Here is a 24,203-nt window from a genome sequence, read left to right on the forward strand (position 1 = left end):
TATATAAATCCTGTATTATAATAATATTGTCCCCCCACACTGGTGTCCCCCCATATTGTCCCCCCACACTGGTGTTCCCCTAATATTGTCCCCTCACACTGGTGTCCCCTCGCATTGTCCCCCCACACTGGTGTCCCCTCGCATTGTCCCCCGGTGGCGGTCTGCCTGTATTCAGTGTCTCTCCTCCCCCGGGCCGGCTGTGGTCGGGGATGGAGGAGGAGGAGGGGCAGGGGCAGGGTGGAGGGCGGTTCTCCGGCTCTGTTTAAGCCTCTCCCGGGCCCGGCTCGTCTTTCTCTCTCATTCTTCTTTCATCTCCGCTCAGAACATCCTCCTCCTCCTCCCGGTCCGGGGACACGCCGGGCTCCTCAGCGGGGATCACACCGACATGGAGCTGCTGTGCTGTGAGGTGGACACCATCCGGAGGGCTCACCTGGACCGGAACCTCCTCACTGACCGAGTCCTCCGGACCATGCTGAAAGCCGAGGAGACCGCCTGCCCGTCCGCCAACTACTTCAAGTGTGTGCAGAGGGAGGTTCTCCCCTACATGAGGAAGATCGTCGCCACATGGATGCTGGAGGTGCGTCACCGGACCGGGGGCCCAACATGGACTCCTCCGGGGGCCACACTGCAGGGGGGCGGGGGTCCTTCCACATGTCCATCCCTGACCCCCCGCCCCCCTTTGGGGGAACTGAGCAGACACGGTGTGCAAATATAGACTGAACCCCATATACTGACACCCCTCATATACTTCACCTACCTTTATTGCACCCCTTGAATGCTGAGACCCCAAAATATATCTGATTCTGCACCCTCATATATTTAGACCCCAAAATGCTGCACCCCTCTTCCAAACACTGAGCCCCCAAATACTGCACCCCCAAGAAAATACAAGTCCTTGTGTGTGTGCAGAGACCGAGTGTCCTCCAATCTCAGGACCCCCCAGATCAGCACACCGGACCACCCGGCATGGAGAAGAATGGAGGCCAGGACTCTGGATTGTCTGCACCCCCCCCATCTAGAGAGCACCGCTCTGCTACTGCAGGCACCATTCTATCTATAGATCACTTCTTCCCATCTATCTATAGATCACTTCCTCCCATCTATCTATAGATCACTTCCTCCCATCTATCTATAGATCACTTCCTCCCATCTATCTATAGATCACTTTTTCCCATCTATAGATCACTTCCTCCCATCTATCTATAGATCACTTCCTCCCATCTATCTATAGATCACTTCCTCCCATCTATCTATAGATCACTTTTTCCCATCTATAGATCACTTCCTCCCATCTATCTATAGATCACTTCCATCTATCTATAGATCACTTCCTCCCATCTATATCAGGATCTATGAGATCCACAGATGGCAGACCTCTTCATCCATCCACATCTTACTGTTTGGTTCCTAGAGTGGATCTAGAGATCTATGCAGAAGGGGGGATCTATATATAAAATCCTGGGTAAGAGTCTGTCCATTATCTGCGGATCATGTTGTAGCGCATGGCCCTTTCTCTTCCCTCCGCCAGGTGGGCCAGAGTTCTGGTTTGGGGACAGCCTACACATGAGCACACACAAGGATGGGATCTTGGGGCCCCAGGATCTCCGTATTACCCTTGCGCGCACACACAAGGTTGGGATCTGGGGGCCCCAGGATCTCAGTATTATACTTGAGCACACACAAGGATGAGATCTGGGGTCCCCAGGATCTCAGTATTACCCTTGAGCACACACAAGGATGGGATCTGGGGGCCCCATGATCTCCATATTACACTTGCGTGCACACACACAAGGTTGGGTTGTGGGGGCCCCAGGATCTCAGTATTACTGTTGCGCGCACACACAAGGATGGGATCTTGGGGCCCCAGGATTTCCGTATTTGGGGACGGCCTATGTTTGCATACATAAGATAGTATTTGGGGGGGGGGCATAGTATTTGGGGACAGCCTACACTTGTGCACACATAGGTATGTGATGATCTCAGTATTTGGGGACAGCCTATGTTTGCATGCAAAAGATTGTATTTGAGGGGCCCCAGAATTTCAGTATTTGGGGACAGCACATAGTTATGAGAATCCCAGTATTTGGAAGGGGGGGGGATTTCCAGTATTTGGGGACACCCTACACTGAGCTTACATGAGTATTTGAGGATCTCCGTATTAGGGGGGTCCCAGTATCTGGGGACAGCCTGTTTGCTCACACAAGAAAGGGCTTTGGGGACCTCAGTGTTTGAGGATCTCAGTTAATGGGGGTCCCAGTATTTTGGGTCAGTCTATGCTTGCACACACAAGGACACAGTAAACGTGGCTCAACAAGTTCTCAATTGTGCATGTACAAATTTTTTGTTATCTAGAACAGTGACTTTGTATGTGTATTTATGTCTATCTCACATAAAAAAAAAAAAAAAAGCTTGCTATTGCCAAAAAAAGGGGTATATCGATCTATCTGTACCCACGATAGACCTTGCCCCATTCTTATATATATTTCTGCCTTTATGCAAGTGTGTGTGTGTGTGTGTGTATATGTATGTTTCTACGTGTATGTATGTGTATGTGTGTGTGTATATGTATGTTTCTACGTGTATGTATGTGTATGTGTGTGTGTGTGTGTGTGTGTGTATATATATATATATATAATTTGTATGCTATGCTTAAGACCCTAGGTCATGTCTTTTTGCATCATGTGCATGAAGCCCAGGCTAAGGAAAGGAGATAAACTCTTTGTGTGTAAAATATATATATATATATATATATATATATATATATTGACGTTTGGTTAGAGAGGTTTCTGATCCTTTGGCCCCTAACTGTACAGTTATACAGTCTCATCTACCATAGTCAAGATTTGCCTTCACACCGCATGGAAAGCACTGCATTGTTCTGCAGCAAGCCTTTCCAGCTGCCGTGGCACTACAAGTCCCAGCATGCCTGCTGTGCTCTCTAGTTCCAGGACAGCCCCGGCTCTCTCGGTCTGCAGCCATATGTAGACGTTTCTCATTGCTCACATATTCTTTCACTCTTAACCTGACAATCCCTTCCTGTTGTTGATTGCCGGCTATTATTCGTCCTTTCTCTCTGGAACCCGTTTGGTAACTTGCGCTTTTCCTTCTCCCAAGGTCTGCGAGGAACAGAAGTGCGAAGAGGAAGTGTTCCCCCTTGCCATGAACTATCTGGATCGATTTTTGTCCGTGGAGCCGCTGAAGAAGAGCAGACTGCAGCTCCTGGGGGCGACGTGCATGTTTTTGGCGTCCAAAATGAAGGAGACCATCCCTTTAACTGCAGAGAAACTTTGTATTTACACAGATAATTCCATCAGACCAGAGGAATTACTGGTAATTTCCTGTTTACTGTACATAATGGATTCAATCGCAGGCCTGCACATCTGTTTATCAGCCCCCCCTCTGCAAATTGATGTATTTGGTGTCTGTTTTATGATCAGAGCATCTGTCTTGAGTTGGAGATAAAAAAAAAAAACCCGCTGTGTGATCCCTGTAAATTCTTGTGCTACAGGTATTTGCAGTGTGTCACGATGCTTCTTGCGCACACATTTTTTTGGGGAAAAGACGCTACATGCCATTTCCTATGAAATCCTGAACAATGTAACATTTATACAGCATGCTGCTAACACATGCAGGGGCATTCACTTTGTATCTGGCGCCCCCTAGCAGTGAATCAGGTGTACACACTGCACAGGAACTGGCCAATTCTGCTGGGAAGTCAGTAGGTTTCCAGATGTTGTAGAACTGCAGATCCTGCAGATCCAGAGCCTGCCATGCCAGCCATTGACTTTCAGGGGTGGCTGAGCCTTGTAGTTGCACAACAGCTGCAAAATCCACTCGCTGCTTAATGCTGCCCATCATAGTTATAGTTTAGCCCTAATTGGGACTTGGGGGTTGGACAGAGAGCTGTATAGATGCCATTATGTTGAGCTTTATACAAATGAGAAACATTGAAAATATTAGAGTTTCTGGAAAGCTGCTGTATGTGAAATGCTATCTGCTTCTGAATTGGTGATTCCAACTGATATGTGAATTAATAACTGACACACAGTGAGCTGAATTATTCCATCAGTTAATGTGTTGGTTTAAATTTAAACGGTAACTACCTTTTTTGTATCGTCAGTGCTTGGCTAGCTGCCAGAGGGCTGATGGTGCTTCTTTAGCTACTTATCTTATCAGCTGGAGGATAAGAATTTAAGCCAAATAGGTCCTGCGGACATCTTTTGTCAATTATCCTGATATTGTTATCAGCATGCATGTATTGTCTTTGTGTGTACAATTTATATTTCTCTTTTAACATCTTGCTGACATGTGACGTATTCAGTGACTAAAGCCAGTTCTCACCATTAGTTTTTTTTCCCCCCTTTTTTTTTTTCTTTCTCTTTTTTTCCCCCACAGTTAATGGAGCTGGTAATCCTGAATAAGCTGAAATGGGACATGGCTTCTGTCACCCCTCACGACTTTATTGAACATTTTCTTAACAAAATGTCACTGACTGAGGACACCAAGCAAATCATCCGCAAACACGCCCAGACTTTTGTGGCTCTCTGCGCTACAGGTACGGGTGTTATAAGGCTTGTTCTGGAAAATGCCCCCCTGTCGCTGGTGCCCACCCTTCTATAACCACTCTCACTGTAAAGCGCCCATTTAACCCCCTCATGTTACAATGTGGATTACTGGCTTTTTTGGGGGTTAAAAAATGTCCTGGAAAAGGTAAGTTTATGTATGCCATGGTGCATATTTTTAACTTGGGGAGGAAAAAAGTTTTTCTTGTGTTCCATCCACTACATGCTCTGGGGTACAAAGGCACTAGTGAGGATGGAATAGAGACCATACAGAGTACAAAGGTTTCTGGACGTTTTGTGTAATGAATGCATTACTTAATTTTTCTGACAAACTTTGCGGATACATCCAAAAGAGAACCTTTTACTTAAGTTGTGGGGGTGCATTCCCTATTAATAATACTTTGTGGGGTGGATGGTCGAGGAGCCTGCCAAACGACTAGTCAGCAAGATGCCCCTGTCTTTGTAGGACATCATGGGGGAGATTTACTAAAACTGGAGCATGTGAAATCTGATGCAGCTCTGTTCAATCGGTTTCAAGGTTTTATTGTCAAAGTTTATTGAACAAGCTGAAGTTAGAAGCTGATTGGCTACCATGCACAGCTGCACCAGATTTTGAGTACTCCATTTTTAGTAAATCTCCCCCATCTGTCTAAAAGCAAGCCTCCATGTGTCCAAGTACTAGACTTGCAGCATGCAAAACTGCGGTTAGTGGTCAACTGAAATTTGAACCAGGTGCTTGCACAGGTCACGTGAATGTGTCTGCTATTGCATAGTTAACCAGGCTGCTTTTCTGATTGTCAGCAGAATCCTTAAAAAAAAAAAAAATTGCATCAAAATTTGGAATGCTCCCACATAACTAAAGCTGGCCATACACTATACAATTTTCTGTCCAATTTCTGCCCAAATTCCTTTAGATTTACCTTCAACTATGTAGTGCAAGGGCCAGACTAATTGGATACAACTGAAAGTGTTGTTTGGGTTTGACCTCCTATTATATGGTTTTTGGTAAATCTAAAGCAAAAATCTCAAGAAAATTGTATAATGTATGGCCAGCCTTTGGCACACACCAGATATTGTTGAGTGCAAGAATGAAGTGAGTACAAAATATTTAATCGGATCTTCATTCATTTTGCAAGTGCATAAACAGCAGCTCTGTAATATAGGTGGCCCATGCTGCTTTATTTAATTGGATGTAATTGGCATCAGGATGGCATCATGGCGCTTTTGTTTACCAGCAGGGATGCCACACATTGTGTGCTGGATAAACAAGCCATGTTGTAGCGCTCACCCCCCAGTCACTGAGAGTTGTCGGCTCAGCCAAGCATGTCATTGTGTGCTAATGGTCAGCGCATGTGCCTCTGTGCGGTCACACTTTCCCAGCGCTGGTGGTGAAACCGACACCCACTGCTGACGTCTTCTGCTGACATCTCTGCTAGTTGCACAGCTAACGCTTTGTGCCTTATGCTGGAGGCACGGTTAGGGGGGGGAAGGTTGTGGCTGGGGAAACCACACATTAATCGTAGGTAGAACCTTTGATGCAAGGATTAAAAAGAGGACTAGCAAGAGGGGCACTGTGTTAATCACAAGTTTCTTCCAGGTACATTTATTATGTGAGTTTACAGATAATGGGGTGGATTTGCTAAAACTGGTCCAAAGAGCTATGGGGGAGATTTATTAAAACTGGTGCAGCTGTGCATGGTAGCCAATCGGCTTCTAACTTCAGCTTGTTCAATTAAGCTTATTTATTTCAGGTACTTATATAGCGCCATCAATTTTTCGCAGCACTTTACATATATATTGTACATTCACATCAGTCTCTAACCCTCAAGGGGTGTACAGTCTAAGGTCCCTAACTTACATTCATGAGCCAATTTAGACAGGATCCAATTAACCTACCAGCATGTCTTTGGGGTGTGAGAGGAAACTGGAGTTCCCGGAGGTAACCCATGCAGACACAGGGAGAACATGCAAACTCCAGGCAGGTGGAGCTCTGGTTGGGATTCGAACCAACAACCCTAGTTCTGCCAGGTGGAAGTGCTAAGCATTTAGCCCCTGTACTGCCCCAAAGCTTTGACATTAAACTCTGGAAGGTTATTGGTTTCTATGCAGAGCTGCACCAGATTTTGCTAAATACCATTTTTAGTAAATAACCCCCACAATGCCTGGGGCTTTAGAATGATAACTTGTCCTTATGGGTTGCATGTTACAGAATAGCTCCTAGATTGTAAGCTCGAAAGAGCAGGGCCCTCGATCCCCTCATGTTTTGCATTGTATTGGTATTGTTCTGTCACATGTTCTGTCCCCCTTTGTAATGTACAACGCTGAGTGAACCATTGGCGCTTTATAAATACTGTATAATAATAATAATAGATACCCAGGAACCCCCCCCCCCCATTACCGTGTTGATTAGTTGATTAGTAATTAAAACTAGCATGACTATATCCCCCCCCCCCCTTCCCAGTTATGTGTGCAGTGTTGTGGAGGGAACTTTATGGGCCCCATTAGGTACCTTTTTTGGATTTGAGAGTTAATAGGGGCTACTGAATTCAGTTTATCATACCTTGAGCAATCTCCTTCCACCTGAATAAATTAGTTAGGGCCCCCTCTGCAGCTGGGCCCAGTAGTAGCCATATTGTGTTTTCATGCCCTTTTGCTCAGTAGATCGCCTGGTTAAACCTGATGTTTCCTACACCAAAAAAAGTTTTAGTTGTCATTCTCATCATTGTAGTGAATGATTGATTGCCATCAGTCTTGACACACACTGGAACCTGTTCTCTGTGACATGTCTTACAGAGAACATATAATCCATATATCCCATGTACTCTGTGCCATCTGAGCAGTGCCATAAGCAGGTGCCCCCTCCTAGATTTTAAAATATTTATCCCCCTGATAATTGACTTTGTTAATGATTTATATGCTGTGCGGCACAAATTACAATTCACGTCTATTATTACGGTGACAAACAGGTCACAAATTATCCGCCTTGGAATGTAACAAAACATGTTTTGGCGCTGTGAGACACTGGGTGCCAAAATGCATGTCGGTTTCAATCAGTCTAATAGGACTGGATGTGTCCAATGATGTGCAGTTGAGAATTTTTCCTGGGCGCTTCTGTTAACCCTGTGAGTGCTGCAGGTTTGCCTTGCATTCCCAGGAGCTGTGTTGGATGTGCATTATCATGCCTTGCCCCGGCCAGCCGTGTGATCTGTTTTTGTGTTGTTCTGACCGGTGAACCTGCTGAATGTGGAGCCGTTCAAAGGTTGCCAGCTTGTTGAGATTCCGGTACTTTGATCTGTTTCGCTGTTGTTTTAAAGCTAAGGTGCATACTTTGTCTTCAGGTTTCCCGTACTTCCCAGCAGTTCCCAGCAATGTGCTGTATAATAGACTCTTTAGATGTAGTAAGAGCAACAGGCCTTATTTAATAAGAGCAATATGCATCAATAGAGAAATCGGCCACCTTTTCTGTACTGATCTCTGGTTTCATCTGATTGCTATGGGTGACTGTAATTTGAACAACTTCATTGTTCTTTGTAGTTTGAATTCAGATATATTCTGTTTAAATGGGATCACTTAGGAGAAGGGTTTTCTCTTGAGCAACCTGCATCCTCCTTTTAAAGTTCTGCCAATCTCGTGGTGATCCTACAAAAAAATTGTAACCCAGATTTTTTTTCCACCAAATTCTTATGAAAACTGATTCTTCTGTAGTTCTTTAAATTACAGGTTTGGTGGGCTTTTGGGCTGCAGCTGCCAAAGAGCTATGGGGGAGATTTATTAAAACTGGAGCACTCAGAATCTGGTGCAGCTGTGCATGGCAGCCCATCAGCTTCTAACTTCACCTTGTTCCATTAAGCCCTGGCAATAAAACCTGGAAGCTGATTGGTTTCTATGCAGAGCTGCACCAGATTTTGCACTCCCCAGTTTTCGTAAATAATCCCCATAAGTCTTTCTGGAACTTGTGATTCCTCACTAACTACATGCTTCCTTTTTATGATGTAGCGGTATCATGTTAGCCATCAATCAAAGCAGAGAAGTAGAAATATCACTTACTGTGGACTTGGCTTCATAAGATCAATTCCTCTTAAACAGTTGCTTCTGTTGAGCGTTAGGTCTTGGGGCTACAAGCCTGACAGTTGGATCCATTACTTCACCAGACGTGTCATGTGTTTTAACGTCTTGGATAGCTCAGGTGTTCATCTGTGCCACTTCTGTGGGGAAGTATACTGAAGCATGTAGGTGATATTGGTTGTCCTAGATTAGAGGTCTCCAAACTTTATAAACAAAGGGCCAGTTTATGGTCCTTCAGACTTTAGGAGGGCCAGACTGGCCATTGGGCGTAAAAAAGGTCCTGAGAAGAATGGCGCCCCATCAGTGGTGTCATTGGCAGGAATTCTGTCCTACCATTGGTGTCATTGGGCCCCATTGTTGGTGTCATTGGGAGGAATTGAGCTCCTTCATTGGTGTCAGTAGATGGAATTATGTCCCACTGTTGGCATCCGTGGACAAAAGTGCCCCAAGGTCGGATAAAAGCAAGCAAAGGGCCACATTCGGCCCTCGGGCCGCAGTTTGGAGACCATGTCTTAGATGGTTCTGTGCATGTCCTACATATTGGGCAACCCTACTGAGGAAGTGTACAGAAACTTTATTGGTTGTCCTAGATTAGGGTTTCTCAGCCAGGGTTCCATCGAACTCCTAGGGTGTCTCTGGAGGTTGCTAGGGGTTCCTTGAGCAATGAGCAATTTCTGCCTCTCGGATAAGTTCCAACTGACACCACTAATCTTTTCAGCTATCTGTAAGAGGGTAATTCTTCCTAGTGACCAAAAGTACAAGGAGCATTCTACCCACTGACCATCACTCTAATGTAGCATGAGTTGTAGATGTACTCCTTTTTATAGCAGGTATCCCAAGAGACTGGAAAGTTATTTCAGTGGTTCCTCTGTGTTTAGACCAATTTTACTTCAGTGGCCCTCATATATAATATGCTATGCCCTAATTCCTATCTTTGTTGAAGGAGATGTTACCATACTTGATTGCTTTGTGTGTGCATATATTACATTGGACGTTTCTGTTGTTTGGAATATTTTCCTCAAATGTAACTAGGGTGTTTTGGTGTTGGGTGTTTGTCACTTTTCACTGGGCTCCAAACACTTGGGTTGATTTACTAAAACTGGAGAGTGCCAAGTCTGGTGCAACTCTGTATAGAAACCAGTCAGCTTCCAGGTTTGGTTTTTTTTTTGCCAAAGCTAAATTGAACAAGCTGAAGTTAGAAGCTGATTGGCTACCATGCACCGTTGCAACAGATTTTGCACTCTCCAGCTTTAGTAAATCAATCCCTAATGCATTGTGACACGGAGAGAAAATTGTGTACCTTTCCCTAGAAGTAGCCAGACTGAGTAGAACAAGTTTTATATCAGCAGGTCAGATCTGTCTACTGTGTGGGTGAGGAGAACATTGGACCTGCATACACAATAATTTCATATCAGTTACAAAAAAAAAAAAAAAAGTTTCTTAAGGCAATGACCCACTTTCAAAGATTGGGATTTACTTTTCTTGGAGAAATACTATTTGTTTTTTAATAGAAAATGATAAATACTGTCAGAATTGCTTGTGGCAGTTATGACTTGGCATTCTAACAATGCTTGCTTGGACAAGTTTTTGAAAAAGTAAATGGTTTTTCTTTTCCTCCACGTTTTACAGGGCACGTATTTTATCTGTTTGGCAGGATATGGTATAGAATGCCAAAAAGGTTTTTCTAGCACGTTCTCGATACAATTTGAAGCCATGGGGCATTTCAAAGAGTCCTAGGACATGTGCTTCTATTGTCCTCAGTAGAAGTAGACAAAGGTTAGCCACCAGTTGTCTTCTTGGGCGCGTTTGCTGCTAGTAAGGCTAGCTTCAGTTTGCAGTGTGGATGAGTTGAGTTTACACTGAAACTGGTGTCTGGAAATTCTCTTTTCAGAGATGGAATCTTGTGACACTAGCTAGGGATTTGGAGCTTTTCCAGTTTACGAATCCACCCTGTAGAATGTGAGGATATCAATTTTTTTTTTTCTGTTTAGGTATGTGTAATTTAACGTGTAGAACCTATTGCCTTTCCTTAATGCCTGCATGCTTGTAATGAAGGCTGGCTGATTGTGTTGTTCATGCTGTCCAAACATAAACGCGGGAACCACCATAGAGCAACAGGCAGCCCGTACAATTGCCATGAGTTAGGAGGCTAGTCGCTGCCTGTTGTCTCTCTCTGCAGTGATTGATGTCTTCAAGTTTGATTTGGCTGCATGAAAAGATTCTCATTCATAGCCTCGGCGCTCAGATGGACTGAACAGCTCCTTTTTACAGGAGGGGTAGTGGTGGGGGGGTGTTCACAAAATTTGGAAGCCTCCCCTCCCTCCTCTTCCCCACCTTAGCGTTGCACAGCCTGGGTGCTGCTTTGTGTCCCTTCATGGTGGCTGGCACTCTATTCTTTATCAACGCTGAGCTTGTTTATTCTTTTTGGATGAAGTCTCAGATAGGCTGCCGGGGATGTGTGTAGGCCCCTTCTCTTTTGTGTCCGTGTCAGGTTCAATTCATCTCAGAGCTTCTCTCTTGTTCCAGAGCGTTCAATAGCGCAAGATGAAGCAATGGAGTCTGACAATACTGACACACTCCAACTGCAGAGCCAGAGGCCCCCTTGATTAATATGCTGAAATTAGTGGCCTCTGCCACAGATTATTCCGTGCTAAATGTAACAAAACAGCTTGGACGTGCTTCTTGTCTGGAGCAGTTATGGGCTGTAGACAGCTCAAGGAGACCCTATTAATAATACTGCACCCCTCCCTTCTCTCTTTTTCTGAAAGTGTGTCTTGATTTGACCTATTCTCAGTAGAAGTTAATATGAAATCAGCCAATATTTATTTTCTGTTTTGTGAAGATTTTGCATGGCTTTTTGACATTGTGCAAACTACTTTTATTATCTTTTATCTGATATATTTTGGGTTTTTTTATAGCAGATAAAGGCATTGTTGGGATCATTTAGACCTTTAAAGGACATACATTTATATGTGGACATTCACAAAGACTTTTATAGACCATTTTTCACTTCCAACCTTTTTTAGCAACAATTTGGGGAAGATTCTTCCTCTTCCAGCATGGCTGTACCCCTGGACACAAAGGCGACTCTATAAAGATGTGGTTTAAGGAGTTTTCTGTGGAGGAACATCTGGTTGCCTTTAACCCAATTGAACATCCTTGGGATGAATTGGGAATGCCTTTTTAAAAACTAGGTCTTCTTTTCGAACATCGGTGCTTGCCCTGACAAATGCTTTTTGGCTAATAAACATACATTTACACACACTCTTTACAAATTTTCATGGAAAATCTTCCAGAAGAGTGAGGGCTGTTAAAGCCCCAAAGGTTGGGCCAATTCTATATCAGTGACCATGGTTTTGGGATGGGATGTTCATCCAACAAGTCCATATGGATATGTTAGGTGTCAACACACCTTTTGGTCCCATATTGTAGCTAGTACTGATAACAAATGATGTTTCCAGAATATATACAACATCTAGTTTTGTCTACAGAAAGCATAAACTCAAACCTAGAGAAGGTCCATCACTGTATGTTTTTGAGGATTGAATACAGTAGTAGCTAGAAGGCATTGAACATACAAGAGTGCACTGAGCTATGATTTAACAGCTCAGAGATCCTATCAGTGTCCGCGTTATTATTTTTAAAGTACCCATGATTAAGGAAGACAACAATCCCTCATTTTAATGCATAAAAGAACTTAAAGGAACAGCAAACAGGCAGACAGCACCTAACACTGAGAAACTGCCGGAGCTTTGTGTCAACAGTCCATTCTTCAGAGCAGGTTCCTAAAGCAAACTTAGGAAATGACTCTGCAAACAGTGCTGCACGGGACAGCTCTTTAAGCTGCATTGTCCCATCCTGTTCCAGTAAAAGGAGCTCAGAGTGCCCTTGTGCTGTGGAATGGGGGGAATGAGTACAGATGTGATCTAGCCAATGGCATCCAAATGTCTTTTAGTTTTAAAGTAATCGGTTGAGTTAAAGTGAGTTTGTTGCTTTTCCCACCAAGGGCAAAATGATGGATTTCGTAGTTTCTCTTCTCTAGGAGCCCACATTTTTTGTAAACTCCTTTTCTAGGTATGTCAGAGCTTACACAAGACTAATAATCGTCCTCCCACATCTGTGACGGTGCTTGAGCCTGGTGATTGGCCGATTTAGATGCGGAGCACTGTGATGAGAAGGTCACATGCTCTCCTCCATACTGAGCATTTCCAAGGACTCCAGCGGACGAATAGAGTGGCAGGGAAGCATGGCAAAAGAACTATCAGCAGTGGGGAGAAAGATCTACCAAGGCAGCCTGCCTCTTCACAACTGATTTTCTGTTTTGGTTGCTTTTAGATTTGAGCACTTCATCAGCATCCTTTTTGGCACTAATTTACAACATAAACCGGTGCAAACTTTATTTAATAAACCGTGATGTGAAGTAAGCCATAGCATCCAGCTAGATTCCACTACTTCCCATTGGATGTGATTTCTGATTGGTTGTTGAAAGCTATGGCACACCATTGATCAATGTGTTTTTGTTTTTTTTTTTTTTAACCAAATCTTTTGTAATAGGCAAATTGGTTTGAACAGCCTCCATTGTTGATATCTATAATTTTTCGTATAGGAGTTCATGGATGGGCTCACATAGGCAGTTGGTGTCACTGAAGAAAAAGGAATGGCTTTTATCAATCTAATTTAGAAGCTGTTTCAACAAGTATGAGCACATGATGGTTTCAAATCATGTGTCAGGTTTGGGCAGATTTGATTGGATTGTGTAGTATTTTATGACAAGAAGACTCTTGAACATTTTGGAAACTTTCTGATGGATTATAGAAAACTGACGGTTTGCATTGGTATCCCAGTGATGTAATGGCTTCATTGCTTTGAGTTGCTGATGAACAGGCATGCGGATCTGTAGTTCTGACTTGGTTTTTTCTGCATGTTTGTTCCAGGTCAGTTGCTCAGATTGTATTTGTCAGAGGTGTAGTGTGGTATTTTTGCTTTTTTATTTGTTTTTTAACCTAACTACCGATATTATGATTTGGAGCCAAAAAATGTAGCTGCAGTTTTTTTTTTTGTTTGTTTTTTTTTTTGTTTTTTTTCACTGACAAGCTGCTGTTCCTAATACGAAGGGTAGAGTAGTTTTTTGTGTCTGAAGAGGAAAGAGAAAAAGGGCTATAAAAAAGAAAAGAAAAAAAAGTGGATTATTCTTGAGAGAATGATGCGGCTGCTGAATGGGCAGTCCGTCCTCTCCAAGAAACACGAGACCACTTTTGTATAGACCTACAGCAATGCAGCTTGGACGGGGTCCCGGTGTCCTGGCACCATTGTCACATCAGAATGTAGCAGAGTGCCGCCTGACTCTGGCGCATTTCATTGAGCCTCTGTTGTCGTGATGGATGGGCGCCAGTGACTGGCAGCTCCACACTTACAAAGGATCTCGTAGGTGTGATCTCGGTTAGAATAGGCAAGCGCCGGATTGTGAAAGCCTTAGGATATTTATTACTAACTGCTTGCTGTCACTTCGGGAGCCTCCGGAGACAATTGAGCCCCTTAATCCTAGAAGCCGTGGCTGTAATATGCCTGGGAGCGGCGAAAGAGCATTGGCAGGTCACTTTGAAAAGCTGCACAGAGCAAATTCTTTTGTGCAAAGAAACCAAAGTGACTTGATTGTGTTACATGAAAGTATTCTGACTTTTACTGTGCCCAGTGCAGGGGGCACAGGGAAGGGTGGGTGCCTTCCAGTTGTCTGGATGTTACCAGACTATAGATCCTCGTGACTTCAGCATATGGTGCTTTATCCAACTGCATTCCTGCGACATCAATATGGTAAAATGGCACCTCGTTCACACATTCCTGTTTCTAAAGAAGAAATGAGGGATTTTTCTGTACAGTTCCCTGAGATCATGGTCATGACATGAACACTGTCAGAGAGAGAGTTTTTTTCTCCCTTCTTTTTCATGCACATTTAAAGGTTTCAAGTCAGCCAGGTATTTTTTTCCTTTTTAATCAAGTTAATTGATGCTTCTTCTTCTTCTTTTTTTTTTTTTTTTTTTTTTTTTTTTTTTTTTTTTTTTTGTACTAGCATCCAAACTTTTGGGGTGTACCCCCTTCAAAGTCCAAGCACTACTTCAGTAGACTTGAGGCTACAATCACCTTAAGCAATAAAGTTTTAATCCAAACTTTATATCTATAGCACTTTTATTCCTGGGGACTCAAAGCATTTTATGTGCTGTTGAGGTAGATGGCAGCCAATTTGAGCCTGCTCAGTAGAATATCATACTGGGGCCTATTTTTGATAGGAGCCAAATAACCTACCAGCATGTCTTTATAGTGTTGGAAGAAGCCAGAATACCCAAAGAAAACGCATACTAGCACAGGGAGAACATGCAGACTCCAGGCAGGTCAAGTATATGACCTGAAGATACTGGTGTATGCTGTAATTTCTAATAACAAAATGGACTTTCAGCCAGCAAATGTAGGAGAATTAATAATCAAATATAATGATTACTCATTTAAATAATTAACTAAGTAGATGGCATACTGTCCTAAAACAAACTATTGCTATGTAAACTACGTTGCATCTTGTTTTTCTGTTGTCAGTATTGCTTTAGCACATTAGAATATGCTCATCCTGACTTGAGGTAATTGCAGTTGTGGGTCATCTTTTTATTTTGGCCGCTTGTAAAATTCTTTCAGGCAATAGCAGACATTGATACCATCAACTGAAAAAAGATGTAATCTGGACAGTCCTTGTAATTACTCCTACAAGCTTGACATGAGTCTCAGCTGAATCGGGCAAAGCCCATTGGTACCATCATGATGGCCAATCAGCTAGTATTTTTAGAAGCAGTGGCTAGTCCTGGCAGCCTATGTATTTTTAGTTCAGGTTTCAATAAACACATTTTTTTTTTACTGGGTGTTGACCAAATTTGCCTAAAAATAGGCAGTGACACAGTTTATGTTGGTTCAGTCATTAGCTTTGATTAGAGAAGTAACTATCATTGTATCCATTGTTTCTCCTTACCCTAGTCTTGAGCTGTAGCAGTATTCTAAACTTTATTTTTCATTCTTTTTTTTTTTTGCAGATGTAAAGTTCATATCACACCCTCCTTCAATGATCGCAGCTGGAAGCGTAGCAGCCGCCATGCAGGGTCTCAATTTGGGGAACACAGACAGCAACCTCTCCTCTCAGTGCCTTACAGTCTTCTTATCACAAATCATCAAATGTGATCCGGTAAGTAGATATTATAGCAGCTGAATGTATCATCAGTAATTGGCATGCATTAAAGAACTACAGAACCCTTTATTGTGTTAATAACCATGTGGCATCCTACATAGTTGTAATACTGCCCTTTTATACTTTTTAAGGCTTAAGGTTTTTTTTTTTTTGTTACCTTCATGTATTCGATGCATAAAGATAAAAACCTGTGTGCAGCGCCCAATGAAGAGAGAAAGGGGGTGGGGCCAAGGCATGGCTCTGTGTCTTATGGGCGCATAGAGGAGCTGCTTGGGGATGTGTATGCAGATGTGACCCCAGGGAGAGTGGCTTTTCCTGGGGGCATTGCTTGAGGGGGAGGAGCCAGGAGCACTGGCGGGGACCTGAAAAGAAGAGGATAAGGGCTGCTCTGTGCAAAATCACTGCACAGAGCAGGTGAGTATAGACATAGTTTGTTATTAAAAAAAACAACAAAAAAAACTTTAGCATCACTTTAGGCTGTGTAAAGTAGCCCAGATCTTTCACTGAGAGGAGTTGACTGTCGTTAAGAGAGCACCAGCATGGCAAACAGTGATTCCTTCTACCTTTGCAGAATGCAGCACCCACATGACTGGTTAAAGTTGCCTTTGAAGGGGTGCAATGTAGTCAATCCACAGCTCCCCCAACAAGCTAAAACATCTCTCCCTGCAAAACAAGCATTCTCAATTCTCAGGAGTACTAGTTATTTCAAAGTAATTAACCCGAAATTGCTCCGAGTGAACTTAACTAGCAGATGTTGGTTGACCAGTGAGTTGGCCGAACAAAAAAAGTCATTAACACCACAAACCAACCTATTGACAAGTTCCGATCAGTAGGTACATAAGCTGAAAAAACGTTCTTTCTGAGAACTCCTGTAGTTTTTCCACATTAGGCACACATCCATTCCTTCTCATTAGCTCTCTGGTAAATATCATTTAGGGTCATTTATAGAGTACTTGCGGTGGCCTTTTGTTAAAATTAACCTCTTGCCTTTACTATTTATATTTGCAAGGATCAGAAACACTTGTTTTGTTTTCTTATCAGTTCAGTTGGAGCTAACAACTTTGCTAGGGCATTTTGAAGTTTATAATAGAGGTTTGACAGGAGAGGGTGAAAATCTTTCTGGTTCCTTCTGAAGTGATGGTTACTGCTCAGTGATGGTGAACCCTTGGTTCGTTAACTTTCTCTAGAGGACAGCAAAGTAAGTGTGAAGCAAAGCCCTTCACCGACATTTGGTTTCTGATAAAGACTACTTGTTGGGATAGGTCCCACCATAGGTAATTCAAGAGCTTTAATCTGTGGAAGCAGCTCTCCTGGAAATGCTCTAGTGTCTAAAGCAGTGGTTCTCAACCTTTCTAATGCCGCGACCCCTTAATACAGTTCCTCATGTTGTGGTGACCCCCAACCATAAAATTATTTTCGTTGCTACTTCATAACTGTAATTTTGCAGTGGGAGGAGTAGTGCCACGTCATTGGTGTCAGTGGGAGGAATAGTGTCCCATCACTGATGTCAGTGGGAGGAATAGTGCCCCATCATTGGTATCAGTGGGAGGAATAGTGCCCCATCATTGGTGTCAGCGGTAGGAATAGTGCCCCATCATTGGTGTCAGTGGGAGGAATAGTGCCCCGTCATAGGTGTCAGTGGGGGGAATAGTGCCCCGTCATAGGTGTCAGTGGGGGGAATAGTGCCCCGTCATTGGTGTCAGTGGGGGGAATAGTGCCCCGTCATTGGTGTCAGTGGGGGGAATAGTGCCCCATCATTGGTGTCAGTGGGGGGAATAGTGCCCCATCATTGGTGTCAGTGGGGGGAATAGTGCCCCATCATTGGTGTCAGTGGGGGGAATAGTGCCCCATCATTGGTGTCAGTGGGGGGAATAGTGCCCCATCATTGGTGTCAGTGGGGGGAATAGTGCCCCATCACTGGTGTCAGTGGGGGGAATAGTGCCCCATCACTGGTGTCAGTGGGGGGAATAGTGCCCCATCACTGGTGTCAGTGGGGGGAATAGTGCCCCATCACTGGTGTCAGTGGGGGGAATAGTGCCCCATCACTGGTGTCAGTGGGGGGAATAGTGCCCCATCATTGGTGTCAGTGGGGGGAATAGTGCCCCATCATTGGTGTCAGTGGGGGGAATAGTGCCCCATCACTGGTGTCAGTGGGGGGAATAGTGCCCCATCACTGGTGTCAGTGGGGGGAATAGTGCCCCATCATTGGTGTCAGTGGGGGGAATAGTGCCCCATCACTGGTGTCAGTGGGAGGAAAAGCGCCCCAACATTGGTATCAGTGGGAGGAATAGCGCCCCATCGTTGGTATCAGTGGGAGGAATAGCGCCCCATCGTTGGTATCAGTGGGAGGAATAGCGCCCCATTGTTGGTGTCAGTGGGAGGAATAGTGCCCCATCGTTGGTGTCAGTGGGGGAGGAATAGTGCCCCATCGTTGGTGTCAGTGGGGGGAGGAATAGTGCCCCATCGTTGGTGTAAGTGGGGGGAGGAATAGTGCCCCATCGTTGGTGTCAGTGGGGGGAGGAATAGTGCCCCATCGTTGGTGTCAGTGGGGGGAGGAATAGTGCCCCATCGTTGGTGTCAGTGGGGGGAGGAATAGTGCCCCATCGTTGGTGTCAGTGGGGGGAGGAATAGTGCCCCATCGGTGTCAGTGGGGGGAGGAATCGTGCCCCATCGTTGGTGTCAGTGGGGGGAGGAATCGTGCCCCATCGTTGGTATTAGTGAATCCAATGATGGGGCACTATTCCTCCCACTGACACCAATGATACTTACCTTGCTGACCCCTGCTCCAGCCTGGGCTCGCTCGCTCCCTCCCTCCCCCATGGTACAGACACTTACCTGTCAGCTGTCTTCCTTCTCCGGCCGCTCTCCTCCTCTGCACCCGCTCGATCTTCGCGGTTCCGCTCGGCTCCTCCTCTCCAAGCTCCACCTCATCGCTGGTGATTGGCCGCCTGTGTGCCTCTCCTGAGCTACAGTTCCGGCGGCCAATCACCGGCGAGGATTGATCCCGAGGGTGTGTCCAGATGACAGGGGCGGCATGTCATCCCGCCCACACCTGGAGACGGATAGAGCAGCGGTGTCTCGGTTCCTAACACCATCGGAAATATGTGTTTTCCGATGGTCTTAGGCGCCCCCTGTGAAAGCGTCATTCGACCCCCAGGTTGAGAACCGCTGGTCTAAAGGGTTGGTATCAGAGCTGCACACAAAGCTCATACAACCCTCATTTGTCTCTCCATGACGAAACCTAATGAACCTAAGCTGGGCTTAAGCTTCAGATAGCTGGGCTTAGTCAGTGGAAATCCTGGACCGTCCTCTTGAACCCTCAAAAAATGCCATCAGAAGAACCTGAGAGCCAGGCTTCTTTTTTGGTCAATTTTCTGTTGACCTAATTCCAAGTATACATTAATACTTTTGGACATGAAACTGATAATTTGTAAATAGGACTGAACACATCAACAAGGCCTAATAGAGAAATAAATTAAAGTTCACAGTTTGCTTAAAGTCTCATCAGAGTTTTTATTATCCTGGAGAATCTGGTTATCACAGCTCTGGAAAATTGTACATGTTTGGGGAAAGCATCAATGAATGAAACACTTGATACATTGATTCACCCAACAAATTTTATCTAGCATTGCGATAAGCTCTCTTAAAACAGGTGAAAAACTGGACCACTGTTTGAATTGGGCAATTTATGGACAACTTGTTTTTGACTGTTGAGATGGTCAATCACACAACTAACATAGGATTGTCCACTCTACTAGAGAATAGGTTGTCTAATGTATTAAGGCTGATTCAAGAGAAATGTTTAACTAGAGAGATAATATCTTGTTGATAACGTTGCAAGATGCCATCCGTTACTATGGCTTGCAGGGTATGGTAGAACATTGGACAGATTTCCTTTCCAGGGTTAAGGGGGTTGAACACGGTGGGTGACATAACTTTGCAACAAATGTTGAATAGCCACTAATGGGTTTTTCTTTCTTTTTTTCTCTTTCTCATCCTAGGACTGTTTGCGGGCCTGCCAAGAACAGATTGAGTTACTCCTGGAGTCAAGTTTGCGTCAAGCATCCCAACAGATCAACATCACCTCAGACACAAAGTCCGGGGTGGAGGAAACGGATCTTTCCTGCACCCCAACTGACGTCAGAGATGTGAACATCTGATGGTGGATTAAGCTGATCCAACAGAGACTCACTAGGTGGCTTTTCCTTTTCTACGGAGCCTAATGTGTGGAAAAAGCTCTGCAGTGTGAATATCTCCCACACACCCCCCATTATGGGGAAAAAGACAAAGAGCCAAACCTATGGACATTCATACCAACCAAGGGTTAAAAACCCGCTGTTTCTCCTATATACCTGTGACCTAAAATAATACCCCAAAAAACTCATACAAAAAACACAAAAAGAGAAAATAGTATTTGCATAATCCTTCACCGGTGTTGTGCTAGAAAAAAAGGATTTTTATAAGACATTAATGAGCTAGTTTTATATTAAAGGTGTTTATGTCTGTATGTTGTAAAAATAGGCATTAACACAAGACAAATGTCTCCAGGGGAGGTACTAAAATTTGGTGTCCTTATGTGTAAACAGCCATTTTTAATGTAGAAGAGGCTTCTAGTTAGATTAATAACAAACATTTCTATATTTTCTTAAAATGCCTATCGCTTTTGCGCAGTCTAAGCGTTTCTGTATTCTGCTTGCTATTGCATGTAGTCACTTTATATTCTCTCTTTACAATTTTTTTTTTTTTAACCTCCTTAGTTTTGTATCCTCTTCACTTTATAAATGGTTATTGTAACCCATACAATAGTATATCTTAGTATAGTGCATTACTATGTTAATCATTTATGTATCAATGTGGATTGTCTATACCTGAGGCTTGTTGGGTGCTCCCAGTTTTAATTTTTTTGTTTGTTTTTCGTTCCCCCCCACCTTGCATTGTCTCAAGGCTCTAGTTTACTGCCCATATTTTTACTCTATTATAAAGAGATACGGACATAGTGAACATAATATATTTTTATAATCTTTGTATTTTTGTAGCTGCCTCAGTCTTTCAACAAAAAAACAAAAAACAAAGAAACCAAAACTGGTTATCACCCTAGAGGATGCAAGCCTAAACTATTGGGTTCAATCCACAGTCCTAGTTTTGTGTTTTTTTTTTTTTTTGTTTTTGTTTTTTGTTTTTTTAAGATTCTAAAACCATTCCATTTCAAAGCACTTTGGGTCCTTTTTAAGTTTTAGTGATAGGTTTTTGTATGTGGGAATCAACAAAAAACAAATGGAATGGTTTGGAACTACATTGATATTTTTTGGTATTTGCGTCTTGAATGGCATGGCAAGTGATAACTACTATTAAGCTCAACTTGGCTTAGGCAATCTGTGGCTTGAAGTATTCTGGGAGTTAATAGGCACCTCTTAAGCAGTCCTTGTTTTGTGAAGATGCAGCCTATCAATTCACTAGGGAATAGTGAAGTTTGCGGGGACCAACTTACAAAATGGTTCCCTTTCCCATTATATAGCTGACAAGTGCACTTCATTTTTTAGCCTGAAAGCCACAGGCTACCTATCCAGGTATTAGAAGTGTGGTTAGACATATTTTGCATTGGCACAGTACATAGATTCCCTTTTGCGTGCTTCTTGTGAAATATAAGGAAGCCTACCAATGTTCCGGGAGTCCGCTGTGTTTAACTTTATAACGTCACATAAGGGCAAGTTAGAACTATGGCTTTATCTAAAGTTAATGTTAAATGGAACTTTTTTTTTTTTTTTTAACACTAAACTATATAATTTATGGCTAAGGCTAAATAAATATTTATTGCGAGAAATCCTCACAAGGCCAGTATCACCTTTAAACAAGACATAATGCAATTTCCACTTTAAATGTTTGTTTTTTTTGTGGGTCCCATTCTGTTGCGGGAGAGAAAAAATAAATAAATTAGAGGTTCCCTTGACAATGGCTTTACATTGTCGTTACGCAAAGCACTGTAAATGAATTGTGGACAATGGCGTACTTGAAATTGGTTGTCTTGACTTGTTTCCACCCACTTTATTTTGTTCTTAGCTAAAACACACAAAAAAATAGAAAAATATGAAATTTGCACATTGAACCTCTCAAACGTTTTCTATTTATATATAATTAAAAAAATTTAGATTGAAGGGAAAAGACAGACTTCACAGAGGGGAAATGTACTGAGTATGTAAGGTGCCCTTATGGTTTTGATTGTGTAAAAAAAACAAAAAAGGAAAAAAAAATGGAAAAAACATGTAAATGGAGACTAGTCTCCCATCTTTATTAAAGCTGCTATGGATTTAAGTTCCCAGCAAAGTTTAAAAAAAAAAAAAAAAAAGTTGGAAAAAAACATACAGTGCTTTTCTGTATCTTTTTGTCATTGTTTTATTTTGCTGCTATAATGTTGTAGTCTTTTTTGTTTTGTTATGATATATACTGCCATTTTCTAGAATTTAATTTTCTCATAGAAAATTATATTGTTGACTTCCATGTTTTTTGTTTTAGTTTTGTTTTTTTTCTTTTAGATTTTGTATGTGGTCAATTTTACTTTAATGTGATTACTGCTCTATTCCAAAAAAAGGTTCCTATTTCACAATACCTCATGTCACATTGTTGTCACGTTAGACAAGGTCTAAATTGTCCCAGTCATTCTTAGACCTGCAAGTTGTGTTGGGTGCCAGAAGTTGCGTTATTTTAAAAAAAAAACATTTTTTTAATGTATTTTTTTTATTTTTAGTATATTTTGGAAGGAAAAAAATTACAGACCTTTCAGATCAGCTCTCATTTGTATTGGAATGTGTATGCAAAGTTGGTTTCGATATTAACTATTTGTTGGGAGAAGTGTGACCAAGGGGGATCAGCTTTTGCTTTAAACCCTTTACAGGGTTCTCAGTCTTAAAAACCTTAACATAAATCATCACTTCTCCATTCAGGCACAGTTAAAGAGAGGGTGGTAAGATTGCAAATTTTATAAATGGAAGCCAGTTCTTCTGTTCTTCTGTTATGCATGTGCAGGCCTTTTAAAGGGTCCATTGGTCTCAACAGAAGATTAAACAATTTTTGCTTATTGCCATGGGAAGCCCTCCTACTGCCTAGTGGTACGTTTTTACAAAGATGACCTTTCTAGTCCTACTAGGGCAACCAGCAAAATCTAAACTGCTGCCTTACGACCTCCAGCCTGTTCAGGTATTAAAAAAAAAAGATTAGTAACTGTGCCTTACCAATTTGGAAAGTTTGCTTTTTTTGAACGTGTCTGGCAAATTTTGGTAGAATTATGTTTTCAAAGAACCTTTTGATTCTGAGGGATGTTCTGTGATTGGTTGGATTGAATAGCCCAAAGGCAGTTAATAACCCCAAGGGTGTGTTTTGGGATTTAGAATTCTGCAACAGTAGAGGAAGTTTAAAATATTTATCTACATCCGGGCTAACAAAGGTTTGATGTCAATGATGAATACAAAATCTGCTGGAATGGCTGTCATAGCACCTCTGTTGGAAAAATAAAATGTTAGTTTGTTCATAGAATGTTAAATGTTTAAAAAAGGCTAGACCACTTGATTGAACCTTTTGGCTGAGGTTCCTTGTTTGGAAATCTGCACGTCACTTATTACCTCCCAGTTTCTGAGTGGCTGCAAAGTAGCATATCTTTGCTGCAAAACTGGCTGGGAGGCGCTTGGTGCTAAAACTGCACTCAAAGTATTTTTTTTTTTTTTGTTTTGTTTTTTTGTAATGGCATAGAATACATAGCAAAACTGGCTAATGCTGTTATTCAGAAGAATGGATTAGCTGGATTCTGCACGCTGCTAAACCAAATCCAAATTTTGCGAGAAATAAAATAAAGTCCATAGATTTATGGATTCACTTCAAACATTTTACTGTCAGGGTCCAAGAGTACTTGACACATCTTGTCCAAATTCCAGGAACTTCTGTTTCTTTCTAATATTTGTTTCACTGTTTACCTCAAGAACTCTTCTGTCCATGTCATCCATACCAATTCTTTTCCTGGACCAAAATGTGATAACTTTGGTGGCTCCCAGTTCTGTTGTTGGTTAATTGGGAAGCACAAAAAACATTGTTTAAACGTTGTAACTCCTAAAAGGCCAAAGCCTAAGGTCGATTCATGTACTAAGAGTAATGTCATGGTTTTTGTTTTTTTTTTCTACAGTTCTCAAATGTCATTTAGTATCATTCATCTTTGTGCATTTTTTTTTTCTTTGTCTGTTCATGATGGCTGGTCTGAAACGCACATTGTCACCGCCAGACCTGCATGTAACACATTACTCGCCAACTATGAGTCGTATGAAAACTATAATGCGAATTAAAATCTAGAAATAAATTGCGATTTAAAAGCC

At 42.6% G+C, this 24,203-nt stretch overlaps 1 protein-coding gene across 1 annotated transcript; it reads left to right on the forward strand.

The window, feature by feature from the left end:
• The first annotated feature begins 249 nt into the window (after positions 1-249).
• On the forward strand, positions 250-24,203 carry CCND1 (cyclin D1). Its single transcript, XM_089684573.1, has 5 exons — positions 250-577; positions 3,115-3,330; positions 4,396-4,555; positions 15,698-15,846; positions 19,851-24,203. Exons 1-5 carry the CDS (start codon positions 386-388, stop codon positions 20,007-20,009), a joined length of 876 nt encoding a protein of 291 aa, XP_089540699.1. The 5' UTR covers positions 250-385; the 3' UTR covers positions 20,010-24,203.

This window comes from Staurois parvus, unplaced genomic scaffold (assembly GCF_062004578.1).
Source record: "Staurois parvus isolate SC_StPar_1 unplaced genomic scaffold, SC_StPar_1.0 ptg000350l, whole genome shotgun sequence".
NCBI lineage: Eukaryota > Metazoa > Chordata > Amphibia > Anura > Ranidae > Staurois > Staurois parvus.